The following is a 27,653-nucleotide window of genomic DNA, read 5'->3' as shown; positions in this document are numbered from 1 at the left end:
TCAAAGGGTAGAATGGTATAATATGGAGGCTAATCCATGCATATTCATTGAAGCAATGTTGCAAATAATAAATCATTAATCCACGTTTTTGACTATTTCGAAAGACTTGCGGTTCCACCGCAATTCATTCTGAAGTTGGGTTATTGTGAAATATTAAAATGTGAGAGCCAGACACCTATGAGAGACACATGGGGATTCTGAAATAAACTGGCACCTACCGAATGCTAATACAATATAAACGGATTGAGGCACTGATGCCATCTGGCGGGCACTTAGTATAATTCCTATCAGGTTTTTGCATTCGGCCAATGAGACATCCTCGAAGTACACTACGTTTTACATGCAGTACTGGCTGGGTGTGAAATCGTGACGATCAACTTTATTTAAAAAAAACATGATATTGACTTTTATTTGTCAAATATATAAATATATTTGAAGTATTTCTCATATGAATAGGCTACTATTGTCATGCCTGTATTATCCTATACATGTTTGTTTGACAATATTTTTGAACAACTGGAAATAAATGTGAATTTGAGATTTCTTAGTTAAACAGTAAATTGTAGAGTGCACACATTTAAAATCCTGAAATATTTTATTTGAAGGAATTACATTATCAAACTGTTGTTAATAAGGTCAATAGCCTTTCATGCAAAACAAGCAAGATAACATATTTAGACAACACAGACTGATTTGAAAACATATGAGTTGTGAAACATCATAGGAAAAGAACAATAGAAAGTTATTGTTTTTGAAGAACATCCCAAAAAGTAAATATAGACATTTAAGGCTTTGATCTACTGGTCATGTACTGTGGCTTCCACCCTGCATGCAAGAAGGACATGAGGAGTCAAGAGTCTCCCAAGGGATTGTGTCTGTATGGCTGAGAGTGGTGTTAGTCAAGCACTGGAATATTGACAAGCCTGAGATAGTGATGTAGCACGTGACTTTGAAGTAGAAGTTATACCAAGTCAAATCATCCAATGGCATAGTTTCCACCATCACCATGAGAGGCTATTAACATTTACAAAACAGATTTGTTCAAAACAGATGAACCTAGAAAAAGCCTACAGAATCAAATCGGATCAATAAATGACAGAAATACCTAATCTTACATTGAGTAAACTATAGTTTACAAATGTAATCTGTACAACAATCTAAGTAATAATTGGGTTGGTAACTGAAATTAATGTTGCAACTACTGTACATACCCCAACATTCTTCATGTGTATACTGGCTGTGATAAAATAGTGTGAATTTATTGCTGTAAAAGGGACAGTTCACTCATGTTGTTAAAATATGCATGTTTCCTTCCATTGAATGTCTATGGGACACAAGAGATTGTGATGCATACCCTGAGTCTATATACTCTATAGCTAACACCTCTGTTTGCACAAATCACATTACAGTAACTTGAAATCGATTCAATAAGCTACAGTCCCTTTTGAAGTTGAATTTCATAAAAATGGCTTTGAAAGTCAACTTTCTTTTTAATATGAGACTATCCAGGCATGTTGGAATGATTGACATTAAACAGTAATAATGTAGTGGAGTTTTCCGTCTGAAAGACTCATTGGCTAAATCAAATCAGTCCCATATAAGTGCTCTGTGCTAAAACAAAATTAAAAAGAGAAGGCCATCCATTGTGCTACGGAGTACAGACACAGAATATGACAGAAAAAGCAGACAGGAATGATCAACTTAACTTAAGTAAGTAATGACTAACAGGGCTGAGAAAGGTGATTTTCCTGCTTACAATGAGTTTGAAAAGTGTGAAAATAAAGAGCAGACTGTGCGAGTAACACAGGCAAAATCACATTTGCCTCCCACACCAGAAGAAATCATATATACAGTTGCATATCTCACCATAAATCTAAACAAGAAAGAGGAATGCAACCCCAAAAACAGGGCTAATATTTTGTCTGGTATGACTTAATATGCCATTCAAAACATTTCAAATGGAGTGTAGATTATATCCACTGGAAAGGGCTCTATCAGACCAAACATACACTACAGTTCAAACGTTTGGGGTCACTTAGAAATGTCCTTGTTTTTGAAAGAAAAAACATTTTTTGTCCATTAAAATAACATCAAATTGATCAGAAATACAGTGTAGACATTGGTAATGTTGCAAATGACTATTGTAGCTGGAAACAGCTGATTTTTAATGGAATATCTACATAGGCATACAGAGGCCCATTATCAGCAACCATCACTCCTGTGTTCCAATGGCACGTTGTGTTAGCTAATCCAGCTTCCCGGAGTCGCCTATTCATTGTTGACGTTGAGGCTGGTGTTTTGCGGGTACTATTTAATGAAGCTGCCAGTTGAGGACTTGTGAGGCATCTGTTTCTCAAATTAGACACTCTAAAGTACTTGTCTTCTTGCTCAGTTGTGCACCAGGGCCTCCCACTCCTCTTTCTTTTCTGGTTAGAGCTAGTTTGCGCTGTTTTGTGAAGAGAGTAGTACACAGCTATGTACGAGATCTTCAGTTTCTTGGCAATTTCTCACATAGAATAGCCTTCATCTCTCAGAACAAGAATAGACTGACAAGTTTCAGAAAAAAGTGCTTTGTTTCTGGCCCTTTTGAGTTTGTAATCGAACCCACAAGTGCTGATGCTCCAGATACTCAACTAGTCTAAAGAAGGCCAGTTTTATTGCTTCTTTAATCAGGACAACATTTTTCAGCTGTGTTAATATAATTGCAAAAGGGTTTTCTAATGATCAATTAGCCTTTTAAAATGATACACTTGGATTAGCTAACACAACGTGTCATTGGAATACAGGAGTGATGGTTGCTGAGAATGGGCCTCTGTACACCTATATAGATATTCCATAAAAAATCTGCCATTTCCAGCTACAGTAGTCTTTTACAACATTAACAATGTCTACACTGTATTTCTGATCAATTTGATGTTATATTAATGGACAAAAAATACGATTTTCTTTAAAAAACAATGACATTTCTAAGTGACCCCAAACTTTTGAACGGTAGTGTATGTACAGTAGACGTATGGGTCTATTGCCGTCTTGGACCATCTATCTAGCATTACCCAGCTGAGAGAAGCCATTTTTAAAAGTGCCACTGCAGTCAAAAGGCTGTTTTTCTTGTGTTTTATATCGCAATTGTACAACAGCTGATGAAAGAAATGTGATCAGTTATTTGCTGGTTGAACATACAATATACACAGTACCTCCTAATCATCAGGTTTGCATGGATGGGAGTTTCAGCTTTCCATGGTGACATCACCATGTAGTAAATTGGTTGATAGACCAGATACAAATAAAGTTCCAAACCTCTCTGCCAATAACAGCTAGTTTTGAGTTTTCCCCTCCCCACTCAGACTACTCCCAGACAGTCCTAGCAAAATTCTTGCTTGAAAAAATGTTTAGCTATTTTAGCCAATTTTTACGGAACGGTACTTAATTGTTACCCAGAAATGATTTGATATTGATATACAAACGGCTGCATTGGGCCTTTAATTGACCGTTTTTGCATTGACTCCCATGAAAAGATCTCATACATGTCAGTAACGCAAGGAAAACACATCACATTCAATGTAGCCCAGCTACAGCAAAATTGAAGCAGATAACATGCCAACATTTGAAGGCAAATAAATTAGATTTTTATATGTTACATTCTATCAAACATGCATATTTCTTTAAAGGTAATTTATTAGATAGCTGCTGATAAAAGCCATGGGATATCTTTGGCAGTCTTTGCTGGATATGTTAGTAACATATTATGACATTGTAGATAAGGTGAGCATTAGATTACATTTTTTTCAATAAGCTGTACATTGTCTGGTACAATATCATGAATCCCAATAGCATTTAACAAGTTGGCACATACTTTTGTAGGATTCCATAATATCCCATCACGATCAACACTGGCACTGAATGACTGAAACAGTTGCAAGAAACATCATTGCACAGAAGATATGAAGCAAGCTGAACAATAGGAGCTTGCATTGCAACAGCATTGGAGGCTGAGAAAAGAGGACGAGATGTGGCCATCGATCATATTAATCCGTCCCTTCCTCCAATGAAAGTCCTAATATAGGCGAAAAGGTTGAAATCTGCTAGCTGCTCATTAGAAAATGAACAAACAACAAAACAAAGAGAAACAGTTGATAGGATTGCAACCACTGACAGAAGCCCTTCACTGTACTTCTGTTTGCCTTCAGTGGAGGAGACTTCACAGCAACACCCTGGTGGGTGTGAGTTTATTGATTGGGGGCCTACAGGCACTCTGATAACATGTCATGCTTGTCGGTGGCAGTGCAGACCCCAGGTTTGGGTTCAATGATAAAACTCTGACTCAGCTGGATCTTGAGCTTCTCAACCTCGTAGTTGTGCAGGTATTCCTGGATGAGGTAACGTTCCCGTTTGATCCGAGCCTTCACCTCGGATGGCACATCCGGGATCAGCCAGGCCACAAAGAACTTCACCACAAACACCACGTGCTGATGGGAAAGGAAGAGGGTTTTTACAGAGCATACCATTATCACACACTCACCTTATGAAGTACAGATGATAACATGTTGAAAGACAGTGATAGCAAAGATTGGGCTCTGCTGCATACTGTATATAATGGAGAGAGCACCTGCTGGTTTAGAGTGGAGAGATGTGCTGTGTTCCATACACATATTTTGGATGGCTTACCTCCATGATAATGATGAAGGCCAGTTTGGCTGCCAGGATGTGCCAGAATTGCATAGTGTGGGAGTACTGCCTCTGGTGGCCTGGAGGGTAGCGGTAGTCACGGTACCTGAGACAATATATAGGGCCAATGTCAAGACACACCAACTACATACAATCGTGCTAAACCCCAAGCATTGACCTGTCCTCTGTAAACATCTGGATTAATACAAATCACAGCTTCATAGTCAAGACGTCAAGTGAAGTCAAGACAAAGGGTATTTAAATGTGCAAGTGAGTGGCCTGGCATTGCAGTCACTTCCCACCTGCAGGTGGTGATGAAGGAGCTGTTGAACCAGGCAGGAATCGCCCCCTCCTCGGGTGTACTGAGGAGAGGGATCTGGGAGATGTCATACACTGACAGGCTGTTGTTGATGTAGCCACTCATGGTGGCTTCAGAGCCAGGGTGGTAGGCATACAGGTAGACCAGGCGGGGGATCATGTCTGAAGTAAAGGCCATGATGAATGCCTGGGGAGATGAGAGAGTATGAGAGGGGATCCGAGACACATTGAACTATTGAATTAGTGTATTTTGATTATACAGTATATATGAATTGTAAAATGGGGCTGTTCAACAATAAAGACATAGATTTGAACACTTGATAACAACAATGTGGCTACAGCTTAATAACATTTAATCCTACTCACATTGGTGACAACGGACAAGATGGCCACCACATTGAGGATCTCCTGCCATGCTCCGATGTTGTGGGCCTTGGCCGCCACAGGCCGGCGGAACTGGGTGGTGAACTTCCAGGAGTCCACTCTGACCTCCAGGATGTTGTTACAGAGGGCCAGCAGGGGGGCCAGGGGGAAAGAGGCCACAAACAGAGTGATGAAGCCAAACTGGATTACTGCAGAGAGAGAGAGAGAATGTTGATGAACAGCCCTACACCGTCTCCTGTCTATGTGGGAAGAGAGTGAAGTGGGTTAAGGGCCTCCTTACCCATTTCCAGGTACTCATAGAACAGGCCCAGCTGGCTGAAGTTCTGCAGGTCGTGGTCCTGCTCCCAGCGGCTGTACTGGTCTTTCCGGGCCTTCCTGCTGCACCACCAGTTCCTCAGCAGCCTGACAGGATATAATATAGATCAAGAGAATACTGAACTCTGAGGAGGGCACGTGTACAAATGACATGCTGAATGTCAGACATCTTTAACAAGTTCAAGCTGGTTCACACCCCATGGTGGAGTAGATATGCAACTGAAAGGTCATCGAGGTACATTTCGCAGTCTATCAGAAGTAGGTCAGAGGTCAGTGAAACTCACGGCAGTAGGGCCTCCTGGATGTTCCCACACACCTGCTTCCCTGTCATGACAATCACCAGCTGGGTGGTCAGCTCAATCAGACAGCCTCCTGGGTCACACTGGGACAAATTGCAGTGGGTGTTTAACAGTTAGGTTTGAGATCTAAACATAAATACTGTAGTTTATTCTTCAAAAGGTGTGAGTTTCATATAGAAGAATATGTTCATATACTGTAGATGCTGTGTGACAAAGCTCACCTCCTCGTTCCTCAGCCTGCTGTATTTGCCAAACATGTACGTGTAGTTGCCTGGGTAACCCACAAACTTGCCCTTGAAGAAGGCCACGTAGAAACATGAAGAATAGTAGTTGACAAACTGGAAGAGGAACATCTTCATTGTCAACTTGTTTTCATACTCCAGATGTGTCTTGGGAATTTCTGTTGGAGCAAGTAGTTGGAGGTCAAAGCCATTCAAGGCACACCAGCTACCTAAACTAATGGGTGCAAAGTACTGCTGAGGTATGAGTGAATCTTTAGGAGAAAAAATGTTTAAAAAAAAAATGAGTAGGAAATGTATAGTTAATGTGACCTGGGGAAAACATCACTTTAAATTGATATGCCATCAGTGTTCCATCCCCCTGCATTTCCTGCTCCTCCTGAGAAAATCGTCATGATACCGAGCTACTCCTCACCCATATCTGTGATCCAGATGGCCACTCGCTCATAGAAGAAGTTAAGGATCATAATGATGACAAAGTTGATAAAGGAGGCGGTGACAGAGGTAGCGAGCTGCGGGGTGATGAGAGAGCCCACCAGATGGATCTTCTTAGTGGGGCTGTCCTTCATGATGCTGGCGAAGGCTGCATACACAGCCAGCCTGTAGACTATCACCCCAGTGATACAGGCCACAATCAGAAGCATCTGTGGAGAATACAAAATCCACATGCTACAGTGCACACATAGAGCACACATACAGTATACTGCACACTGGCAAACAAATTCTTGCAGACACACTGAGTTGGTGTAGTATGTTGGCTTACCCAGAACAGAACAGTAACCCCGGAGAGACAAAAGCGACCACACTTTTTGGGGAGGGGTAGGTATGGCTCCATTTCCTGCACAATAACAAATCATGGAAAGCCCAGTCAGTAGTTTACATTGAATACTTTAGAATTTGCACGGTAGTGTGTAATAACCAGCTGGCAGCCCGTACCTGGGTGATCCGGTTGAGTCTCTGGTCAGTGCACTTGGTCTCAAACTCCGGGCGGATCTGGAGCTGCTGCTGCTCCTCCTCGAAATCCACCAGGTCCCACTCATACTCCAACTGGGCCTGGCGCCGCTTCCAGAACTCCAGGAACAGAGTCACTGCAGAACCGACAGGGTCATTACACTCTAACAGTAACCGTCTGTCTCCCTCACAGGGGATGTACTGTAATTCTCCAACACGTTAATACAGTAACAACAGAGTGGACAAACACTTACCCCAGATCCCCATAAACATGGCAAAGAACACGGTCCCCTCGTTATCAAACAGATGGGATTGCTGGAAGAGGGAACAAGGGACAGGATGAGGTCCTAACCACCCAGAGGAAATGACATGCTGTGCTTTGGCCACACCAATATGACATACTGCACACTCAGCATGGAAGATTTCACTGGCTTTGATTGACAGGCTGGTTTAAACAATAAGCTAAGCATGCAGAATATTTACACAGCCATCATTTTTTAAAGTGTGAAGAGCCATCAATAATTAGATGTAATGGCCAATCATCAAGAGATTATGATTAGCCATTTGAGGAAAGATTACATTGTGACTGAATGACAGAATAAAATGTGTATGTTCCCTTACCCAGGATGAGAGGCACGTGGAGTTGAGCTTCCAGTAACTACACTTCTTATCACACAGCGGACACATCACAATACCCCCTCCAATGCTGGGGTCACAGATCTCCTTACTGTGGGAGAGATAAATAGGAGGAATAGAAAGTGGGAAAGAACATTAATACATTTGATATGACGTGACTTTACATGTCCTGTATAGACTGACAGAGTTGCGTGATTTAGTGTACCGTTGGATGTGCAACAACAAAGATGTTTTTTTTTACACAATTCTTATTAATATACTGAATACACACCATTAGCTGTGTGTGTGTATGAGAGCCTACTTGGGCATGATTCAAAGGCTGTGTTTAAACAGGCAGCCCAATCATTTGTATTTTGAACATTGAGATCAGATCTTAGTTGTTGTTACTTTAAAAAAAACTTTTGTACTTTTTAAACTCGGACAAAACAGAGAGGCTTGTTCTAGGTCCCAAGAAACAAAGAGATCTTCTGTTGAATCTGACAATTAATCTTGATGGTTGTACAGTCGTCTCAAACAAAACTGTGAAGGACCTCGGTGTTACTCTGGACCCTGATCTCTCTTTTGACGAACATATCAAGAATATTTTGAGGACAGCTTTTTCATCTTCATAACATTGCAAAAATCAGAAACTTTCTATCCTAAAATGATGCAGAAAAATGTATCCATGCTTTTGTCACTTCTAGATTAGACTACTGCAATGCTCTACTTTCCGGCTACCCGGATAAAGCACTAAATAAACGAGAATCTTGACTAGAATCAAAAGATTTGATCATATTACTCCAGTGCTAGCCTCTCTACACTGGCTTCCTGTTAAGGCTAGGGCTGAATTTCAAGGTGTTACTGCTAACCTACAAAGCATTACATGGGCTTGCTCCTACCCATCTTTCCGATTTGGTCCTGCCGAACATACGCTATTGTCACAAGATGCAGGCCTCCTTACTGTCCCTAGAATTTCTAAGCAAACAGCTGGAGGCAGGGCTTTCTCCTATAGAGCTCCATTTTTATGGAATGGTCTGCCTATCCATGTGAGAGACGCAGACTCGGTCTCGACCTTTAAGTCTTTATTGAAGACTCATCTCTTCAGTAGGTCCTATGACTGAGTGTAGTCTGGCCCAGGAGTGTGAAGGTGAACGGAAAGGCACTGGAGCGACGAACCGCCCTTGTTGTCTCTGCCTGGCCGGTTCCCCTCTCTCCACTGGGATTCTCTGCCTCTAACCCTATTACTGGGGCTGAGTCACTGGCTTACTGGTGCTCTTCCATGCTGTCCCTTGGAGGGGTGCGTCGAGTGGGTTGAGTCCCTGACGTGATCTTCCTGTCTGGGTTGATGCCCCCCTCGGGTTCGTGCCGTGGTGGAGATCTTCGTGGGCTATACTCGGCCTTGTCTCAGGGTAATAGGTTGCTGGTTGAAGATATATCCCTCTAGTGGTGTGGGGGCTGTGCTTTGGCGAAGTGGGTGGGGTTATATCCTGCCTGTTGGTCCTGTCTGGGGTTATCGTCGGACAGGACCACAGTGTCTCCCGACCCCTCCTGTCTTAGCCTCCAGTATTTATGCTGCGAAGGTTTATGTGTCGGGGGGTTAGGGTCAGTCTGTTATATCTGGAGTATTTCTTCGGTCTTATCCGGTGTCCTGTGTGAATTTAAGTATGCTTCCTCTGATTCTCTCTCTCTCTTCTCTCGGAGGACCTCAGCCATAGGCCCATGCCTCAGAACTACCTGGCCTGATGACTCCTTGCTGTCCCCAGTCCACCTGGTCATGCTGCTGCTCCAGTTTCAACTGTTCTACCTGCGGCTATGGAACATTGACCTGTTCACAGGACGTGCTACCTTGTCCCAGACCTTCTGTTTTGGACTCTCTCTCTTCCGCACCTGCTGTCTCTAACTCTGAATGATCGGCTATGAAAAGCCAACTGACATTTACTCCTGAGGTGCTGACCTGTTGCAACCTCTACAACCACTGTGATTATTATTATTTGACCCTGCTGGTCATCTATGAACTTTTGAACATATTGGCCATGTTCTGTTACAATCTCCACCCGGCACAGCCAGAAGAGGACTGGCCCCCACTCAGAGCCTGGTTCCTCTCTAGGTTTCTTCCTAGGTTCTGGCCTTTCTAGGGAGTTTTTCCTAGCTACCGTGCTTCTACATCTGCATTGCTTGCTGTTTGGGGCTTTAGACTGGGTTTCTGTACATCACTTTGTGACATCGGCTGATGTAAAAAGGGCTTTATAAATACATTTGATTGATTGATCGATCATCTGCCAATAATTGGGCGAAATATTAGAATTGGGCTGCCTGTTTAAATGCAGACATTGAACGGTTTTCCTATTTTTCAAATAATGCACCTTTCTGCCCCCTGGTGGTACTAACCTTGTTAAATTGTCATCGTAGCTTAGCACACCATAGGTAAAACATATGACGCCCATGACCGCAGCAAAGAACAACATCTCTGTGTAGAAGCCCAGCCAGGCAAAGTAGATCCCAATCTTCTCCCCATAATACTTCCTGTTAACAACACAGACATAATTCAACTTATTTGGCATTAGGGAGTAGGGACACTTAGTATTTGCATGGTGTTATAGATCAGGGGTCCCCCCCATGTGCACACCACGTCTATTTCTATGGGCACAAGCTGTTGATGACACAAACTGTTCACACCGCTCTTGTTGGTGGAGTGAATGTTGCAGGTTTAAAGCACATTTTCATGCAATTCTAGACATTTTGTCATGTCTAATGTGTATTCATGTGACATTTGAGTGACAAATTGTTACAACAATATCTATGGTCTAAAAAACCTAAGTAAAAAAACGTTAGCTGACATTTCTGACAAGTTATAAATATCGATCTAAGATATACAATGACTGATAAGAGGAACTGATGATGAACTACCCAATTTCGAAATTGCACCTTGTGCATTCTACTATTCCAACTTTCAAGTGTAAGTTTAAAGCCGGACTGAGTTCGCCCACTTCCCTCCCTCCCTCCCTCCCCTCCCCTCCCCCCGTTATAGACGTAGATCTTTGTGTCCATGCATGAGGGAAATGTAACCCGATGTCCAGCCGATTTTATCTTACCTGATGAGGTTGAGGGGCTGCTCCTTGTAGAAACAGAGGAACCTAGCCCAATTCTTATAGAGGTGGTAGCGTTCGCTCTCACACTGCTCATTTGTGTTCCTCTCCCAGTATCGACACTGACAGCATAGAGGACAGGAGAATAATCAGCTCTAGTTTAGAAATAAATCTGACATCTTCACATGAAATCTACTGTGAGTATGTTGATGTGATGTAGGTGGGGCGTCACATGATTCTTACATCATGAAGTGGGAAGGCTGAGGTGTAGGTCCCGTTGTTCAGCAACCGCTTGATACCTTTCTTGTCTGTCTCCTTGCGGTCCTCTTTATGGTACGGACAGCGAGACAGGATGTAGTACACCTGACAGGAAGGGACATCAGATCTGTGTGTGTGTGTGTGTGTGTGTGTGTGTGTGCGCGTGTCTCTCTGGATTCTGTGTTAAGATTCTGTACTCACTATTCTGTTGCGTGTGGAGGGGGGGAAGAAGGTGTCTTGGTTTTTGATGAGGAAGAAGTCTATCTTGTCCTTATCAAATGGAGAGGTGAAGTAGTCAGGCTGTGGGCGCATCACCTTCCCTGGCAGGCGGAACGGTCGGGAGAGCCACTCCAGTGGAACGTCCTGTCCGTGGGGGATGTCGCTTTCCTTAAAGGGAACCTTGATCTTCAGCACGTCAGCGTAGGTGGCCAACACCTCCCACGGGGCGTGGATCTTCAGGAAGTATGTTTTCAGATCATCCGAGTCCTAAGAGGAAAGAGTTGAGAGAGGACAGAGCGAGACAATTTGACTGACCATACAATTTAAGCACAAAACAGAGTAATCATTTAAAATAGAGTACATTTATGATATTTAAAAACAAATCCATTTGAATATAGTACACATTTTCACCTAAAAGTTTGTAAAGAAAACATAGAAACAAACACTGTACAAAATATTAGGAACAGCTTCCTAATATTGAGTTAATTTCAGAACAGCCTCAATTCATCGGGGCATGGACAACAAGGTGACCCAAATGCTTCCCACAGTTGTGTCAAGTTGGCTGGATGTCCTTCGGGTGGTGGAACATTCTTGATACACACAGGAAACCATCAGACTGTTAAACAGCCACCACTAACATTGAGTGGCTGCTGCCAACACACTGACTCAACTCCAGCCACTTTAATAATGGACATTGATGTAAAAATATATCACTAGCCACTTTAAACAATGCTACTTAATATAATGTTTACATACCCTACATTACTCATCTCATATGTATATACTGTACTTGATACCATCTATGCATCTTGCCTATGCCGCTCTGTACCATCACTCATTCATATATCTTTATGTACATATTCTTTATCCCTTTACACTTGTGTGTATAAGGTAGTAGTTTGGGAATTGTTAGGTAGATTACTCGTTGGTTATTACTGCATTGTCAGAACTAGAAGCACAAGCATTTCGCTACACTCGCATTAACATCTGCTAACCATGTGTATGTGACAAATAAAATTTGATTTGAAACTATTGAGCGTGAAAAACCCAGATGCGTTGCAGTTCTTGACACACACCAACCTGTGCGCCTGGCATGTACTACCATACCCTGTTCAAAGGCACTTAAATCTTTTATCTTGCCTGTTCACCCTCTGAATGGCACATATACACAATCCATGTCTCAATTGTCTCAAGGCTTAAATATCCTTCTTTAACCTGTCGCCTCCATCTACACTGGTTGAAGGAATCATATAAGGTAAGCTTTCACCTGGATTCACCTGGTCAGTCTATGTTGTGGAAAGAGCAGGTGTTCCTAAAGTTTTGTACATTCAGTATATGTTAAAAACCCTTCTACCACTGAGGAAAGAGGACTGTGGAGTGAAATTCCCCTTTAAGAAAGCTCTGCTGAGATATTCCCCACTTTGAAGTAATGTGATGTGCTGCTGCATGATGACCACTAGAGGACGACAGCGTGCCACGGATGGGTAACTCACCGATTTGTCCTCAGTCTCAAGCTCCAGTCCAGCCTTCTTAAGGTTGGCCTCAAACTCCCTCCTCCTCTCCTGTACAAATACAGAGACAGACACACATGCACTTTACGCAATAGCAAGGATCAAGGCAGAAAAGCATTTATCCTTGTATCTCCCCCTCTATCATCTCTGCTATCACTTTATCCTTCCTTGTATTCTAACTTCCCCATTCATTCTCATAATCTTTCCTTGGGATGATCCATTTTGTTCTTGTAGAAGCTCTGTTGAAAGACTGCCTGGCACCAGTCACAGCATTCTGAAAGTCCAAAAATCAGAAGCTAGAGGGCCTTGTAATAATGAAATTTGGTCTGTCTATGGTCTGCCTGTGGCATGAAATCTTTGCTTCTCGGTCAAGAAAGAGGTGATGCAATTACGCCAACAACAAAGTTTCAACCACTGGGAACTTGTCAGCCACTTCCTTTTAGCCACCTTCTCCTCTTACCGCCCTGATTCAGGCTGATTATGAGTCATGGTCACGTGGTCAGTTGACCCCAGATACCGTCTTTACTGTGACAAAAGGTATTGCAACGGAAAACTAAAATAGCTGTGTTCTTACTGAAGTCGTTCAGGCTCAAAGCAAACCTGACCACTCCAAGGTTAAGGCTCTGTGCTGTCATGTCCGTGTTGATAAACTGCCATGTGTCTCTCTGTAACCACACAATGCTCTCTGTCACGGTGTTGATGATGGTGCGTTATGCTGCCCACCTGCTTCTTCTCTCCATCCTTGTCATCGAGGTACGACAGTATGAAGTCAATCCTGCGAACCCCGTCCCTGAAGAACACGGTGTCTTTGTTCTGCTGTAGTCTGTCCGTCTGGAGGGCAGACAGAGAAGAGTGTCAGAACACTAACCCACACAAACTATTTCTCTCCTCCTCCTATGAACAGAGAACATCTGCTTACTGAATGTGACGATGCACGTTAGAAGCACATTAAAAGTACATGGTCGTAGTTTAGTATATCGTTTAGGACACACCCAAAATGAAATAAACACATTTATTTTGTAATGAGTGTGGACTTTCTTTTGTGTGGTTTGTCTTATGTAACTTGAATAGGATTTAGGAGACAGTGGATCCTGGATATTTTCCAGTGAAGGCATGCCTATCATTATGCTAAACGTAGCCCTCAACTATGGCAAGCAAAGTGGTACATACTGCACTAGTGCCTGAAATTAACCTTTTGGTTTTTATAATAACATTAAACCTAATCTTGATATTCTCAGATCATCCCAGACCAGTATACAGCCACTTCTTGATTCAAGACCCAAACCTGGTCACAGACAATACTCTTCCATCACAATGCTCCACACTCCAGTTTGCCAGGGTCCAGTTTCTCAGTTCAACACTCCACACGTCAGTTTATTTATTAGCATATTAAGCATGTGCAGGAGAAAGCACCCTTGTCAAAAAGTAAAATGTTTGTGAAATTCCGGAGATTGTATATGCAGTGGGTTAAAGGCTGTTTCTCAACTAGGTTTGTTTACTCCTGGTTTTAGTCCACCTGAGGGGTACAGCGAAGTATTTACAGTGCTATGCTCTGCAGCCAGGACGACAGAGGGAAAACAACCTTATCGACACAGCCTTGGACCTGGAGTGGAGGAAAATGGCTTTTCTTGGTCCAATCGGCTAAGATTATGTTCACCAATTCCAGGTCTTACATCATCTTTTGAACCTCAATTGTGAAGAAGTATTGCCTGTGTGGGGTCTGTTTCACCGTGTGACTAGGAGGAAAAGTGCTTCAGTCCAATTAGCTTAGTGTGTGACAAAACAGAGGCGGGTCCCTATAATACAGAGGTATCCTGGCTCTGGAGGACGGGAAGAGAAACAGGCGGGTCCCTATAATACAGAGGTATCCTGGCTCTGGAGGACGGGAAGAGAAACAGGCGGGTCCCTATAATACAGAGGTATCCTGGCTCTGGAGGACGGGAAGAGAAACAGGCGGGTCCCTATAATACAGAGGTATCCTGGCTCTGGAGGACGGGAAGAGAAACAGGCGGGTCCCTATAATACAGCGGTATCCCGGCTCTGGAGGACGGGAAGAGCAACAGGCGGGTCCCTATAATACAGCGGTATCCCGGCTCTGGAGGACGGGAAGAGAAACAGAGGCGGGTCCCTATAATACAGAGGTATCCTGGCTCTAGGGGACGGGAAGAGAAACAGAGGCGGGTCCCTATAATACAGAGGTATCCTGGCTCTGGAGGACGGGAAGAGAAACAGAGGCGGGTCCCTATAATACAGAGGTATCCTGGCTCTAGGGGACGGGAAGAGAAACAGAGGCGGGTCCCTATAATACAGAGGTATCCTGGCTCTGGAGGACAGGAAGAGAAACAGAGCCCCTCCCCTTTTTGTTTATCAGCCCCCACACCCACAAACAGGGAGGAAGGAAACAGGGTGTGGATACAGCATATAACTCCAAAGATCATCAACAGAGTTAGGTTGTGAAAAGCATATTAGAACCATTTGAAATGTATGGCCTTCCACCTTCATGTGTCAAAGCACGCTTGAATATGAGTGAGAGAGAAAGTGTTCAAGTTCCCTCGTTCTTGAACAACAGATTAATGCTGGATAGAGAACACGGACACAGACACATAACAGACACAGTAATATTCTCTCTGTAGGCAGTATTTTAGTTTGTGCTTATTGCCTGGGGAGAGTTGATCTGATAAAGAGAGGAGATCTCTGAGAGACACTGAGGTCTTGTGACTGAACAATGAGAACTGTAGTAGAAAGAGGTCAGTTGTTTCCAACATAGGCAAGTTACACAAAGGCATGCAAAACAACCTCTTTTCAATACACACTCACTATTGATCAAGAATATTGATCACGGATGAGGATCAATCAAGCATGTGGAGGAAGACTAAAAACAAAACACATAATCATCATTTCTTACAGCCAAATACGCACATCAGTGCAAAACAATGTATCTACTAATCCAGTATACCTTCAACATTTTGTTAACCTTTATCATGTAAAGAATTTGATGTGTTTTTTGTTTGTTGCAGCGTTCAATTAATTTGCCCGTTGCATGTCAGAACACTGCTGCATTACAGCACAGAGAGCTTGGGAAGTCATCTAGGGCAGGGATACGTTAATGTAGAGGGAAAGGAGAGTGTCCAGGCAGGTCAACATGGGGTCATGGGACTCACCTCTGTGTGTCCAGGTAGCTGTGTACCTCCGTCCTCTACAAAGTTATTAAGACTGTGGCCATTACATTCCTCTGTGTAGAGAAAAGAAACACGAGCAGAGATTAGTTCCCATAAAGGGCAATCTGCAGTTGCTACATACATTTTTGGACTTAGGATATATAGTATAATGATATACTGTATATGAGTCCATTGATTCTTGAATAATATAACTTATACATGCCTCATGAGCTTAGTTTAACTGTCACACCCCGTCAGAACACAAAATATAAACTAGTTTGAATCTAATGTTGGTAAATATTGTAAATGTAAACAAACACAGTATAGCCTCAAAACATGGTTAAAACTATCATTTTGATATCTTGGAAGGTCAGTCCTTGCATCTATCCCACTGGGGAAAAACTGGTTGAATCAATGTTGTTTCCACATAATTTCAATAAAAATATAAAATGTGATGACATTGAATCATCGTGGAAAACTAATTGGATTTGTAAAAAGTCATCAACATCAGGGAATTTCATCTCCGTTTTCACCCAACTTTGAACCTAAATCCAATGTCATGGTGAATTCACGTTAGTTGACAACTCAAACAAATGTAAATTTAAAAACATTATGTTGCACTGAGGTATAGGTCTAAGGATTGCCCCTTTAACAGAAAACTATTTACAATGTACAAATGACATAGTGATGTGTACAGAAATGTGTAACCACTCATTTACTTGAGCGAAAGCAATGAGTTATTTGTCTAGATATTTTACGTAATTATTCCAGCCTCATCACACCAACTAGCCTAATAGTTCATATGAGATACAACATACACTTGATATGGAAATGTCAAACTTGTTCCCTGTGGTCATGTATGATACCTTCACTACATACAGTCAATTGGCTAAATGAATCATAGAAAAATAAAGCTGTGTTATTGAACTAAAATGACTGTGTAATGTCATCAGATACACTACTTAAAGCCCATGAAATCCCATGACCCATCCCTCCGTTTCCACCAACATTCCTTCTCTATAGATTTGTCAATGATTTTGCAGATGATAAAGTCGGTCTCCCTCCTATTACACAATAGTTCTATATTGAGAGCAGTGATTGCTGATGAGAAGAAAACAGCATTAGTCTGTCAGTGGAACTGTGTTGTGGTCAGATGTCAGGACAGCCCAACACAACACTGTGTTGACATGGACTGCCATCAGGGCAACAGCATGGTGAAATAGACATGAAGACACAAGAGCTCTCAGAGATAAAACCAGGGGAAAGAACTAAACACATATACCTATAAAAGACCAACTTTCACAAAAGCACACTTTCCATCTGGAGACACAGACAGAGACACACAGCATTCCAGCAGCAGAGCAGAGCACTCCCCCAGCCTGGCAGAAAGCGCTAGGAGGGAATGTGCTCATGTTGCAGCGCTGCCTGCCGCCTGGTTATTTCTGAATGCTGGGAAACAAGCACTTCCTGTGGGGAGGTTAGGCCTCTACGTACACGGAGGGATGGGGGAGGGGGCAGCAGCCCAGTCAGAGGCCCTGTAGTTCCCTCAGACGTAACACAATCTAGCTTACCACAGGAAGGATTCCTTCTGCCCTGAGCCTTTCTTTCATTGGATGAGTAGGATATTTTTAAAGAACCAGAGGTTTGACTGAGTGCCTTGCAAGCCAATGAGAGGCTTGAGGGAGCCGCTCTGTACAGCTGAGAGGTAAATTAAAGAGACAACTCATGAGGTAGGAATGATGTTGAGACTGCCAGCCATATGAGTCTGAGCACAAGCCTCCCTAACCCCTATGAAGGACAAACTAGCAGAGGGATGTGCCGAGCTGTGATGATTGTACTGCTAACAGTTATTATCAGTCCAGAGCTGAGCAAACACGGAGAGAGAGGGAGTGTGTTACCAAACAGGGACAAGGCCACTTTTATTAGACATTTATAGATAGCAGCACATCCACACACATGCAGAAACACACAGTATAGTATACGCATAGTATACATACGTTCACATACACCTCAGCACCCAAGCAACACACGTTTCAATGTTTTCAAAAATGAATACAATGGGAGACACATATCCTCAAATACAGTATGGTTAAACACATAAATACACTATTGTTTGTATATATCCCATATATTTAAAAGTATGTGAACACCCCTTCAAATTAGTGGATTCGGCTATTATTTCAGCCACACCCGTTGTATAAGTGTATAAAATCGAGCACACAGCCATACAATCTCCATAGACAAACATTGGCAGTAGAATGGCCTTACTGAAGAGCTCAGTGACTTTCAAAGTGGCACTGTCATAGGAGGCCACCTTTTAAAATTTCTGCTCTGCTAGAGCTGCCCCGGTCAACTGTAAGTGCTGTGAAGTGAAAACGTCTAGGAGCAACAACGGCTCAGCCGCGAAGTGGTAGGCCACACAAGCTCATAGAACGGGACCGTCGAGTGCTGAAGCGCGTAAAAATGGTCTGTCCTCGGTGGCAACACTCACTCCCGAGTTCCAAACTGCCTCTGGAAGCAATGTCAGCACAATAACTGTTTGTCGGGAGCTTCATAAAATGGGTTTCCAAGGCCGAGCAGCCGCACACAAGTCTAAGACCACCATGCGCAATGCCAAGCGTTGGCTGGAGTGATGTAAAGCTTGCCACCATTGAAAACACGTTCTCTGGGGGGATGAATCATGCTTCACCATCTGGAAGTCCGACGGACGAATCTGGGTTTTGCGGATGCTAGGAGAACGCTACCTGCCTCAATGCATAGTGTCAACTGTAAAGTTTGGTGGATGAGGAATAATGGTTTGGGGCTGTTTTTCATGGTTCAGGCTAGGCCCCTTAGTTCCAGTGAAGGGAAATCTTAAATGCTACATCATACAATGACATTCTAGACGATTCTGTGCTTCCAACTTTGTGGCAGCCATTTGAGGAAGGCCCTTGCCTGTTTCAGCATGACAATGCCCCCGTGCACAAAGCGAGGTCCATACAGAAATGGTTTGTCGAGATCGGTGTGGAAGAAATTCTCTGGCCTGCACAGAGCTCTGACCTCAACCCCATCGAACACCTTTGGGATGCATTGGAAAGCCGATTGCGAGCCAGACCTAATCGCCCAACATCAGTCCCGACCTCAATAATCCTCGTGGCTGAATGGAAGAAAGTCTCAACATCTAATGGAAAGCCGTCCCAGCAGAGTGGAGGCTGTTATAGCACCAGAAGTGGGGACCGACTCCATATTAATGCCCATGATTTTGGAGTGAGATGTTTGATGAGCAAGTGTCCACATACTTTTGGTCATGTAGTGTACCACCTCCTAGAACTAGACCCACATTCAGATAGTAGAAGATCCACTAGTGAAGATGTACATCAAAATAACACCCACTGTCTGCAGAACACCAACTTACTGTAAACACGTCTGTAGTCTCCAGCACACGCTAAATTAAACTGACATTGATAGTCCTATAGAACATCTCATCCTACTGTAGCTGACCTACAAGTACCTTCAGTGGGTAGTCTGGAGTGATGAATATCTCACATTGTCTTGCACATCCATTTAAGCAATAAGGTCTGAGGGGGTGTGGGCTGTTCTTATGCATGAAGCAACGCAGAGTGCCTCGATTACAGCCCCTAGCTGTGGTATATTGGCCATATACAAACCCCCCCCCCCCCTCCCCCGAGAGGTCATATACAGTCTGATATACCACAGCTTTCAGCCAATCATCCTTCAAGGCTTAAACCACCCAGTTCATATTATTTCTTAGGTGCTGGATAAATGCATAAAGATGTCAGCACTCAGTGCAGTTGTTCTTTCACCATATGCTAGGTGTTGGCCTTAAGCCTTGGCCCTAGATCTTTATAAAGGGAGAGATCTAGCAGGTTTCTGCTCATGTTTCCCTTTCTGATATATCAAATAACCCACAGCGAGATGCACAGATAAAATTATCCCAACAAAATCACACAACAAAAATATATTTAAAAATGTCAAATATGGTACAGGTAAATTCAATAAAATGTAGCATATTGGATTTGAAAGGTCATCTCCTTGCTTCCTGTACTAAATCAAATGGAGCGATCCACTGGTAAACCCAAGGCCTTGGCACTCACTCACACAGGACCAGAGGATGCAGAGTAGTATAGGGCTGGGTTTGGGCTATGAGGAGCCTGGCTCTGCAGCCGCTGGCATGAAGAGAGGCTGAGCAGCGAGCAAACCGCACAAGCCTCAGAGTAACTGACAGCAGTACATACAGACACAGCCACTGACTATGAGGTGAGGTTAGGAGAGGATGAAAGGATGGATGGACAGACAGGCGTAACATTAAGCCTTTCGTCTGCCAGTACCTGTTAATAGTTTCATCCTGAATGCTGTCAGCATAGCAGGTCCATCTTCTTCAGAGGAGAGACACAGGACAAAGGCGTTAGTCTGCTTAACAAAGTGCTGCTGGACATTGATAGATGCTTTTATGATATCATAGATACACAAATTCTGAATTAGAATATCTGGAGTAGCACCCACCGGACACAGACACACTAGCCTCAAACAAAAAGACCTGTTGTTAAATATGTTTGATATATTCTCTGTTTGGCTCAATCACAGTAAGTGGCAGTGTGAGGACAGGAATACATTATTCAATGTTTATTTGTGGTATAAAGAAGCTGTCACCTTGATGCTGGTGAGGACCTAACAGCACCTGCGTCACCTGCTCCCACCGGTAGCACCTGTCTACTTTCCAGTGACTGTCACAGTGTCTTCTTGATTGTTTATTAATTCAGCCAGATAAACCTTTAGACAGCCTGGTAAATGATGTATTTCATCAGACCAAGCCAATTTGGTTAGTGATTTAAATGGTAATATGAGGCCTGAGCTACTGGGCTTCCACTGTTATTCATGTTTCAAGTTTTATTAGTCGTTTGTACGGGATACACAGGGCATACCATGTCCAACAAAATGTTTACGGGTTCCTTCTCAACAATGCAACAACAATAAGGAAATATAAAAATATGAACATAAAGTAAATGGCTAAGTAGAATAAAATGTTTAGCATAAGTATAATACAAGAAGGCACAATTTATCAACAGCAGTTGTGATGTGTGTGTAGCATGCATTTATATGTGTGTGTGTTTGTGTGTGTGAGTGAGTGAGTGCATGTGTGCTAAGGTGAGGAGAGTCAGTGCAGGTGGTCAGTCCAGTTTAAGTGTTCAGAAGTCTGATGGCTTTTAGATAGAAACTGTCTATGAGACTGTAGGTATCATACCTCATGCTCCAATTCTGTCTTCCCAATGGTAATGAAGTGAAGAGCTGATGGCTGGGGTGTGTTTGGTCCTTGATGATGCTGCAGGCCTTGCTCAGGCACCGTTTTGAGTAGATGTCCTGGAAGGGTGACAGCACGGTTCCAGTGATGTGCTGGGCTGTCTTCACCTCCCTCTGAAGGGACTTGCGGTCTGGCCGGAGAAATTCCCGACCGTACCAGGCCGTAATGCAACTGGTCAGGACGCTCTCGATGGTGCAGCTGTAATATTTGGAGAGGACCCGGGATGGCATGTCAAATTTCTTCAGCTGCCTTAGGAAGTAGAGACACTGTTGCGCCCTCTTGACAAGAGTGGTGGTGTTGTTGGTCCATGTCAAGTCCTCTATGATGTGGATGCTGAGGGACATGAAATTAGTGACTCTCTCTACTGCAGTCCCGTTGATGTGGATCGGGGAATGTTCCCTCCCTTCCTGAAGTCAAGAATGAACTCCTTTGTTTTGCTGACGTTGACGGAGAGGTTGCGGTCCTTGCACCACAATGCCAGTTCACTTACCTCGTCCCTATAGGCTGACTCATCGCTGTTGGTTATCAGGCCTACGACCGTGGTGTCGTCAGCAAACTTGATGTTGGAGTTGGTGTCGTGCTTAGCCATACAGCCGTTGGTGAACAGGGAGTACAGCAGAGGGCTGAGGACACCCCTGGGGGGCCCCGTGTTAAGAGTAAGTGAGGACGAGGTGTTGTTGCCTATCCCCACAGCCTGTGGTCTGCCCATCAGGAAGTCCAGGATCCAGTTGCAGAGGGTGGTGTCCAGACCCAGGGCTCTGAGCTTCATCATCATATCACCAGAGAAAGCTTATTGATGATGGAGAAATTGTTCTCTGATGAACTACAAAAGTGCGTCAATCTCATGTCATGTTAGGCCAGGGATTCTCACAGTTTGTAATAGATAGAAATACAATTCATAATAGATAAAAAAAGACAGATAAAAATACAGTTTATAATAGGCATTGTGATGCTGCACAGTGACGCTGTACCCTATTTAATTAGATGGATATCTAGACTAAAAGTTAAAGCATTCCAATATGTCTGTATATACTGTAGGTCAATAAGTACTAAATGGAAATGATTGGCCCATTATGTGCCATTCATCCCCCACATAACTAGAGCTGATTAGTTTATCAGGGAAACACTGTAGGCCACACACTCACCACATTCTCATTCACTCCTGACCAACATGGTAAGATAACCGGCCATATGTCTTATGGCCCTACATACAGCAGATGGATCATATAGAAGGCCAGCATGTGAGGCTTGTGCAACATACATCCTATTGTTGAAAGATGTTAGTGTACGAGACACAATGAACCACAACAATGTCACTATGTTGCTACCATGGCCTGATGTGACCTATTATGTCTAAACTATTATCATCCTTGTAGCTCCAACTAAAAATAGCACCATGACATATCAGACTGGCTTCTTTTGACTGACTCAAACATACATGACTCCTGGCTCCAATAGTCTAACTACTGACATCATCCCCAAGTTCATTTTCTCAGGGGAAAGACAACACACAGGATACCTCACTGAAATGACATTGGTTTCCTTACCCTGTAGGAAGAAAGACCAATCCATGTTTTGCTTTTGTTTACCTTGCTAAAGTAACCAAATGCTAACTTGAGGATTTTTAAATACATTTTATTTAGCATGTTTTAAATTGAGCAGCATAGGGTCTATGTTTAGGGGGAAGACATTCTAGTTTTGGTTTAGATTTGGTTGAGTTGTCAACTAACGTGAATTCAAATGTGAAATCAACAACACCATGCAATTGTAATTAGGTTGTAAATTCTGTGAAAAAAAGATGAAATTCCCTTTTGTTGATGACTTTTTTCCAATCCAATCAGTTCTCCACGTTGATTCAGCGTCATCACATTACATTCTTTTGTTGAAATGACGTGGAAACAATGAGTCAACCAGTTTTTGTCCAGTTGGAAAGCTGTTTTGAATCCCTATTCTCACATCGTCTGTTGATGACTTTCTGCACGTGGAACAAACTAAATCTCCCTTCTTATCTCCAGGATACAACTGGCCTAGTCCCAGAAGGGAACTTTGCCTTGACAAAACCCTGAAAGTTAGATCAGTAGAGTGGAGCAATACCCTGGTGCCCCTCCCAGCCAGGGATTGTGGGCAGAGCAGATAGCAGAATTCATACTTTATCTTCTCTAAAACAGACATGAAATGTAATTATTCTAATACTATACTGTTTGAACGAGGCATTCTTGCATAAGGAGGAAAAGTAGAAATGTTAGAATATTACAGATTTTGTCCATCAGAATTATTCCCCTCATTTTTCTCATCTGCACCCTTTGGCCTTGTTGCGTACTGCATAATCGCCACTGAGGATATGGCAGAGTACATGAAAACAAACTTTTGTTCTTCGTAGCTTGTTGCCTGTTCAGATGTGATGCCCAGGTTAACCCACAGATAGAACATGGAATGCTTTGGCACAGAGCTTCCTAAACCCACAAAGCAACACAATCACAAAGCCCACTGTGATCAAGTGCATCAACCAATGTTACTCAAGATGTATATATGAAATCTGCTCATGGCCACTGAAATGTAATTGTGGAAGACCAAAGAAGGGATAATAACCAATTGGAGGTGAAATAAGAAAAGTCCAGGCGTGTAATGTTTTTATCAGAGAAGTATTTATATGAGAAGTGAGTTAACACTCTCACATATATTCAGATACTGCTCACAGTCTGTCTAGCTCAGCTATCAAAGAGAAAATGTAATTACTCAGCCAGTTTCCATGGCAACACTGGGGCTCCCCCTCGTCTGTGAGCCAAGATGAATTCACTGGCTTGCCCTCCGTAGCCAGATATAAAACACCTTAAATGGAAGCGGTGCACAACTGTCTAATACGTTTCTTATTAGATCATCAATGATTAAGGGTGAGTGCTGTAATGCAAAGATGATTATTTAGGCCTAGTTTGTGCCCGACTGCCCCTGATCAAGACCAATTAGGCATGCAGAATTAGGCATGCAGAATTGGAAACACGCTATGAAATGAATAGAGGTTTTACTGCGATAGTGAGAGCTGTTGTTTACTAATATTTGATAATACTACAATGCCTTATCGGAACCTTTCAACAAAACTATTTTGGATAGGTAACTGATTTAGAGCCATAACAAGGCAGCCAGTGTGAGCATGTGGGTAATATAACTATGAAAATAAATTATTCTGCAATAGAACTGTATTATATGGATGCAGATGAACCTGAAGTCTATTCACGTTCAGTCCCTATATAAAACTGTCAACATGGTGATCCACAACACAGACGCACATTTAAATAGATCTTTGTTATTGTGCAGGAAGGTTTTCCCTGATAACAGCCAACACAAAGCCGCTGGTGTGAAAGGGCAGTCTATCAACACAGAAGTCCACACCATCTAGACCCAGTGTGGATAGTCAGCCATACTGTAGATATTTACCAACAAGGAGCCTTAACACAAAAGGGCAAGTGACAGATTGTCCTTAAATTAACCTGCTCATTCAACTCACTACACATTGAGAACAGAAATACCTATTGTTCAGAGATAGTGGAACCTCATCACTTGGCCCTGTTTCTGTATTACCAAAATAAGTCAAATGTACAGCAGAGTCAACAGATTTTTCACCTAATCAACTCGAGGATTCAAACCAGCAACCTTTCAGTTACTGGCCCAACGCTCTTAACCACTAGGCGACCTGCAGCCCTATAGGGGTGAGATGCTGAGAGTAAACAGTGTGAGACAGGTTGGAGGGAAGCCGGACTGTTTCCATCCATCAGTGAACTTGCACCAACTCACTTCATTTCCCAGCAGAGAGACGGGTGTAACAATATCTCAAAACCATAATTACTGCGGCATTATTGAAACCATTTTACTGTCGACATTATGATTGGTCAAGTACTATTTTATGTGAAGCCATACATAATACATTGCAGCCTACAAAGTATCTTTAACAAAAGGAACATTTGTAATTGTTCAAATCTGTTTATTACCCACAGCAGCTCTACATTTTCTGAGCTACTTCTCAACCAGCAACATTTCAGAGGGACCCTTGCTACCATGACAGCTTAACACATTATGCAGTGGATGGCTGTATTTGGAGAAAAAGTCATCTCTGTGGGCAACTCTGTATAGGCACACTGCCACATTCTGACAAATTGTGACATTTTTGTTTTAACAAATGTGATCTATATTCTACATATATTCTGACCTTCACGGCCTATTTGTCACTAAGCACAATTGGAAAAACAGTAGTACTGTTACAGTCCTACTCCTCCCTACAGATCTCTTCAGTGAGTGACTGCTCAGTCAGTCCATAGCATCATGGTCTATTCCCTGTCTAAATCGGCACTCAAGGTAGAGAGACTATCAGCAGATAATTGTGTTTAAGTGTTCATGCACTCAATGTTAACAACTATCTGGTCTCCAGCGTGTAATTATGGGAGTATTACCTTGGGACAGTGTGGCACCACACAAAGCAAAGGTTATAGATATGGATTAGAGGCCTACTGAAGCCCTTTGACACATCCTGAAACTAGGAAATAACTGAAAACAATTAGCAATCCAATTTGTGTTGGATTTTACAAATCCATGATTAGACAGTTAAGGACAACCACATGCGATGGAGTGGAAATGTCTGTCTTAGCACATCATTGCAGATGTCTACCTATAACTTGTTTCCTTTTCGCCATGAAATTTAATGGAAAACATGAACATAGGACACAGCTTATTCACACAGGAGCACATTAAGGGGAGACGTAGGGGAGCAATACCGAGAGCAATACTGAAGTTATGGGGCAGTTAATGGTGTTTAAAAGGGCAGGCATGGCCACAACAATGGCCAGTTTCAAGCGACATTCCTTGTGCAGTGTGGAGTGACTAATACGTTCTCAATAGAGGGATATAGATAAGCAGAGTGCCGCTTGCATCAGCTTTACTAGGCCTATACATTAGCACAACAGATCAACCTTGCATTGAAGAAGACATCAATCTGCAATAATTATTTTATCACAAACCTGCTTGGAAATTATTATAATTACATTATTATGAATAATATTTAACTTATTTGGACTCAATACTAATCACTTTGAATGCTGATGTGTAAATCAACAAAGAAATAGCCAAATACATGCCATTTTACAGACTTCTGGAATAAGCTTTAAGTACCTGTCCAGTAAAAATCTCTTTCAAAAGTTAATATTCTGATAACTCATACCCAAGTAATGTTGCTGACTCATGCGGCCAAAGCATAAATTGGAGATTTTTTTTTTTTTAAACCCGCTTCAAACTTGTATCTCAAACAGTTGTTTAAAAAATGATTGTGATTTCCTTATAGAGGATGATGTCATCCTCTAGATGGCCAATCAGCAGTCTACTAGCTAAATATTTTTTGGGCCCATATATGCCCACACCATTCCAACGCAGAAAACATAACATACTTAATTGCAATTTTTTGGAATGAGAACGACTTCACTCATATTGTAATTAATTATTGGTCCTATTTCATATACATCTGGAAACACTGGACAGTTACTTTAATTTGTTAGTTTCTCAAACTTCAAGTTTGTCCTTCTCTCTCCCAGTAGACATGTCAGCATGTGAATGACGTCATTGCATGTATTTTCAGTTATTTCAGAACTATTTTTCAAACCTTTACCATTTAGTTGTACAACTGTGAAACACATGAAACTGTTTCCGAAACACATTCTGTTATAAATAACATGTACATTCCATAACATTTGCGAATCTTTAGGCAAAACATTGTATGTGCCTCTCATCCAGGTAGCCCACTAACGTACAGTGACATATGGCACAGACATAAGTAATAGCCATTAGCCAAACATTATTCCGAACCCAAATGATAGACAGTGGAATTTCTAGTCACAAAACTGATCGAAGTAGCCTTTGGTTGGATGTGTTTCCTTGAGCATTTTCTGAAAGCGCTATAGTAAACTTCTTAATAGCCAATGAAAACAACGATTATGGTATAGTCTACATTTACCGTGTATATTACCAAAGTAGGCTAATCTCTGAATGTGCTTTTTACCTCCAATCTGGGAGTCCATTGCGCTCTTCATTTCGATCAAAATGTCATCCCTTGCCTTTCCCGTTATTCTTCTCATCTCCACCGACTATGAGAAAGGAGTTGCTTTTTCTGGAAAGTGAGGACGGAGTTAGAGGATGCCACCCCACGACTCAATCCTCCACCGACTGTATTTGAGTTTGAGGCTTGGGTTTCACACCAAAAATCAACGATTCTGGCATTCATTGGCTGAAATAATAGCCCAACATTGTCTTGACATATCCTATCATATTATGATTGCACTCATACTGCTTCTCTATCCA

General features: G+C 42.5%; 1 protein-coding gene across 1 annotated transcript; it reads right to left on the bottom strand.

Annotated features, from left to right (window-relative positions):
• Positions 1-576: 576 nt before the first annotated feature.
• Positions 577-27,653, bottom strand: LOC115112411 (anoctamin-5-like). Its single transcript, XM_029639459.2, has 20 exons — positions 27,355-27,653; positions 16,022-16,092; positions 13,584-13,691; positions 12,843-12,911; positions 11,332-11,616; positions 11,116-11,235; positions 10,879-10,994; positions 10,175-10,309; positions 7,793-7,898; positions 7,426-7,486; positions 7,157-7,308; positions 6,984-7,058; positions 6,636-6,864; positions 6,203-6,381; positions 5,967-6,064; positions 5,648-5,769; positions 5,350-5,555; positions 4,968-5,170; positions 4,666-4,771; positions 577-4,466 (listed from the first exon to the last, which is right to left on the bottom strand). Exons 1-20 carry the CDS (start codon positions 27,428-27,430, stop codon positions 4,242-4,244), a joined length of 2,742 nt encoding a protein of 913 aa, XP_029495319.1. The 5' UTR covers positions 27,431-27,653; the 3' UTR covers positions 577-4,241.

This window comes from Oncorhynchus nerka, linkage group LG27 (assembly GCF_034236695.1).
Source record: "Oncorhynchus nerka isolate Pitt River linkage group LG27, Oner_Uvic_2.0, whole genome shotgun sequence".
Classification (NCBI taxonomy): Eukaryota; Metazoa; Chordata; class Actinopteri; order Salmoniformes; family Salmonidae; genus Oncorhynchus; species Oncorhynchus nerka.
This window is presented reverse-complemented; position numbering and strand designations above follow the sequence as displayed.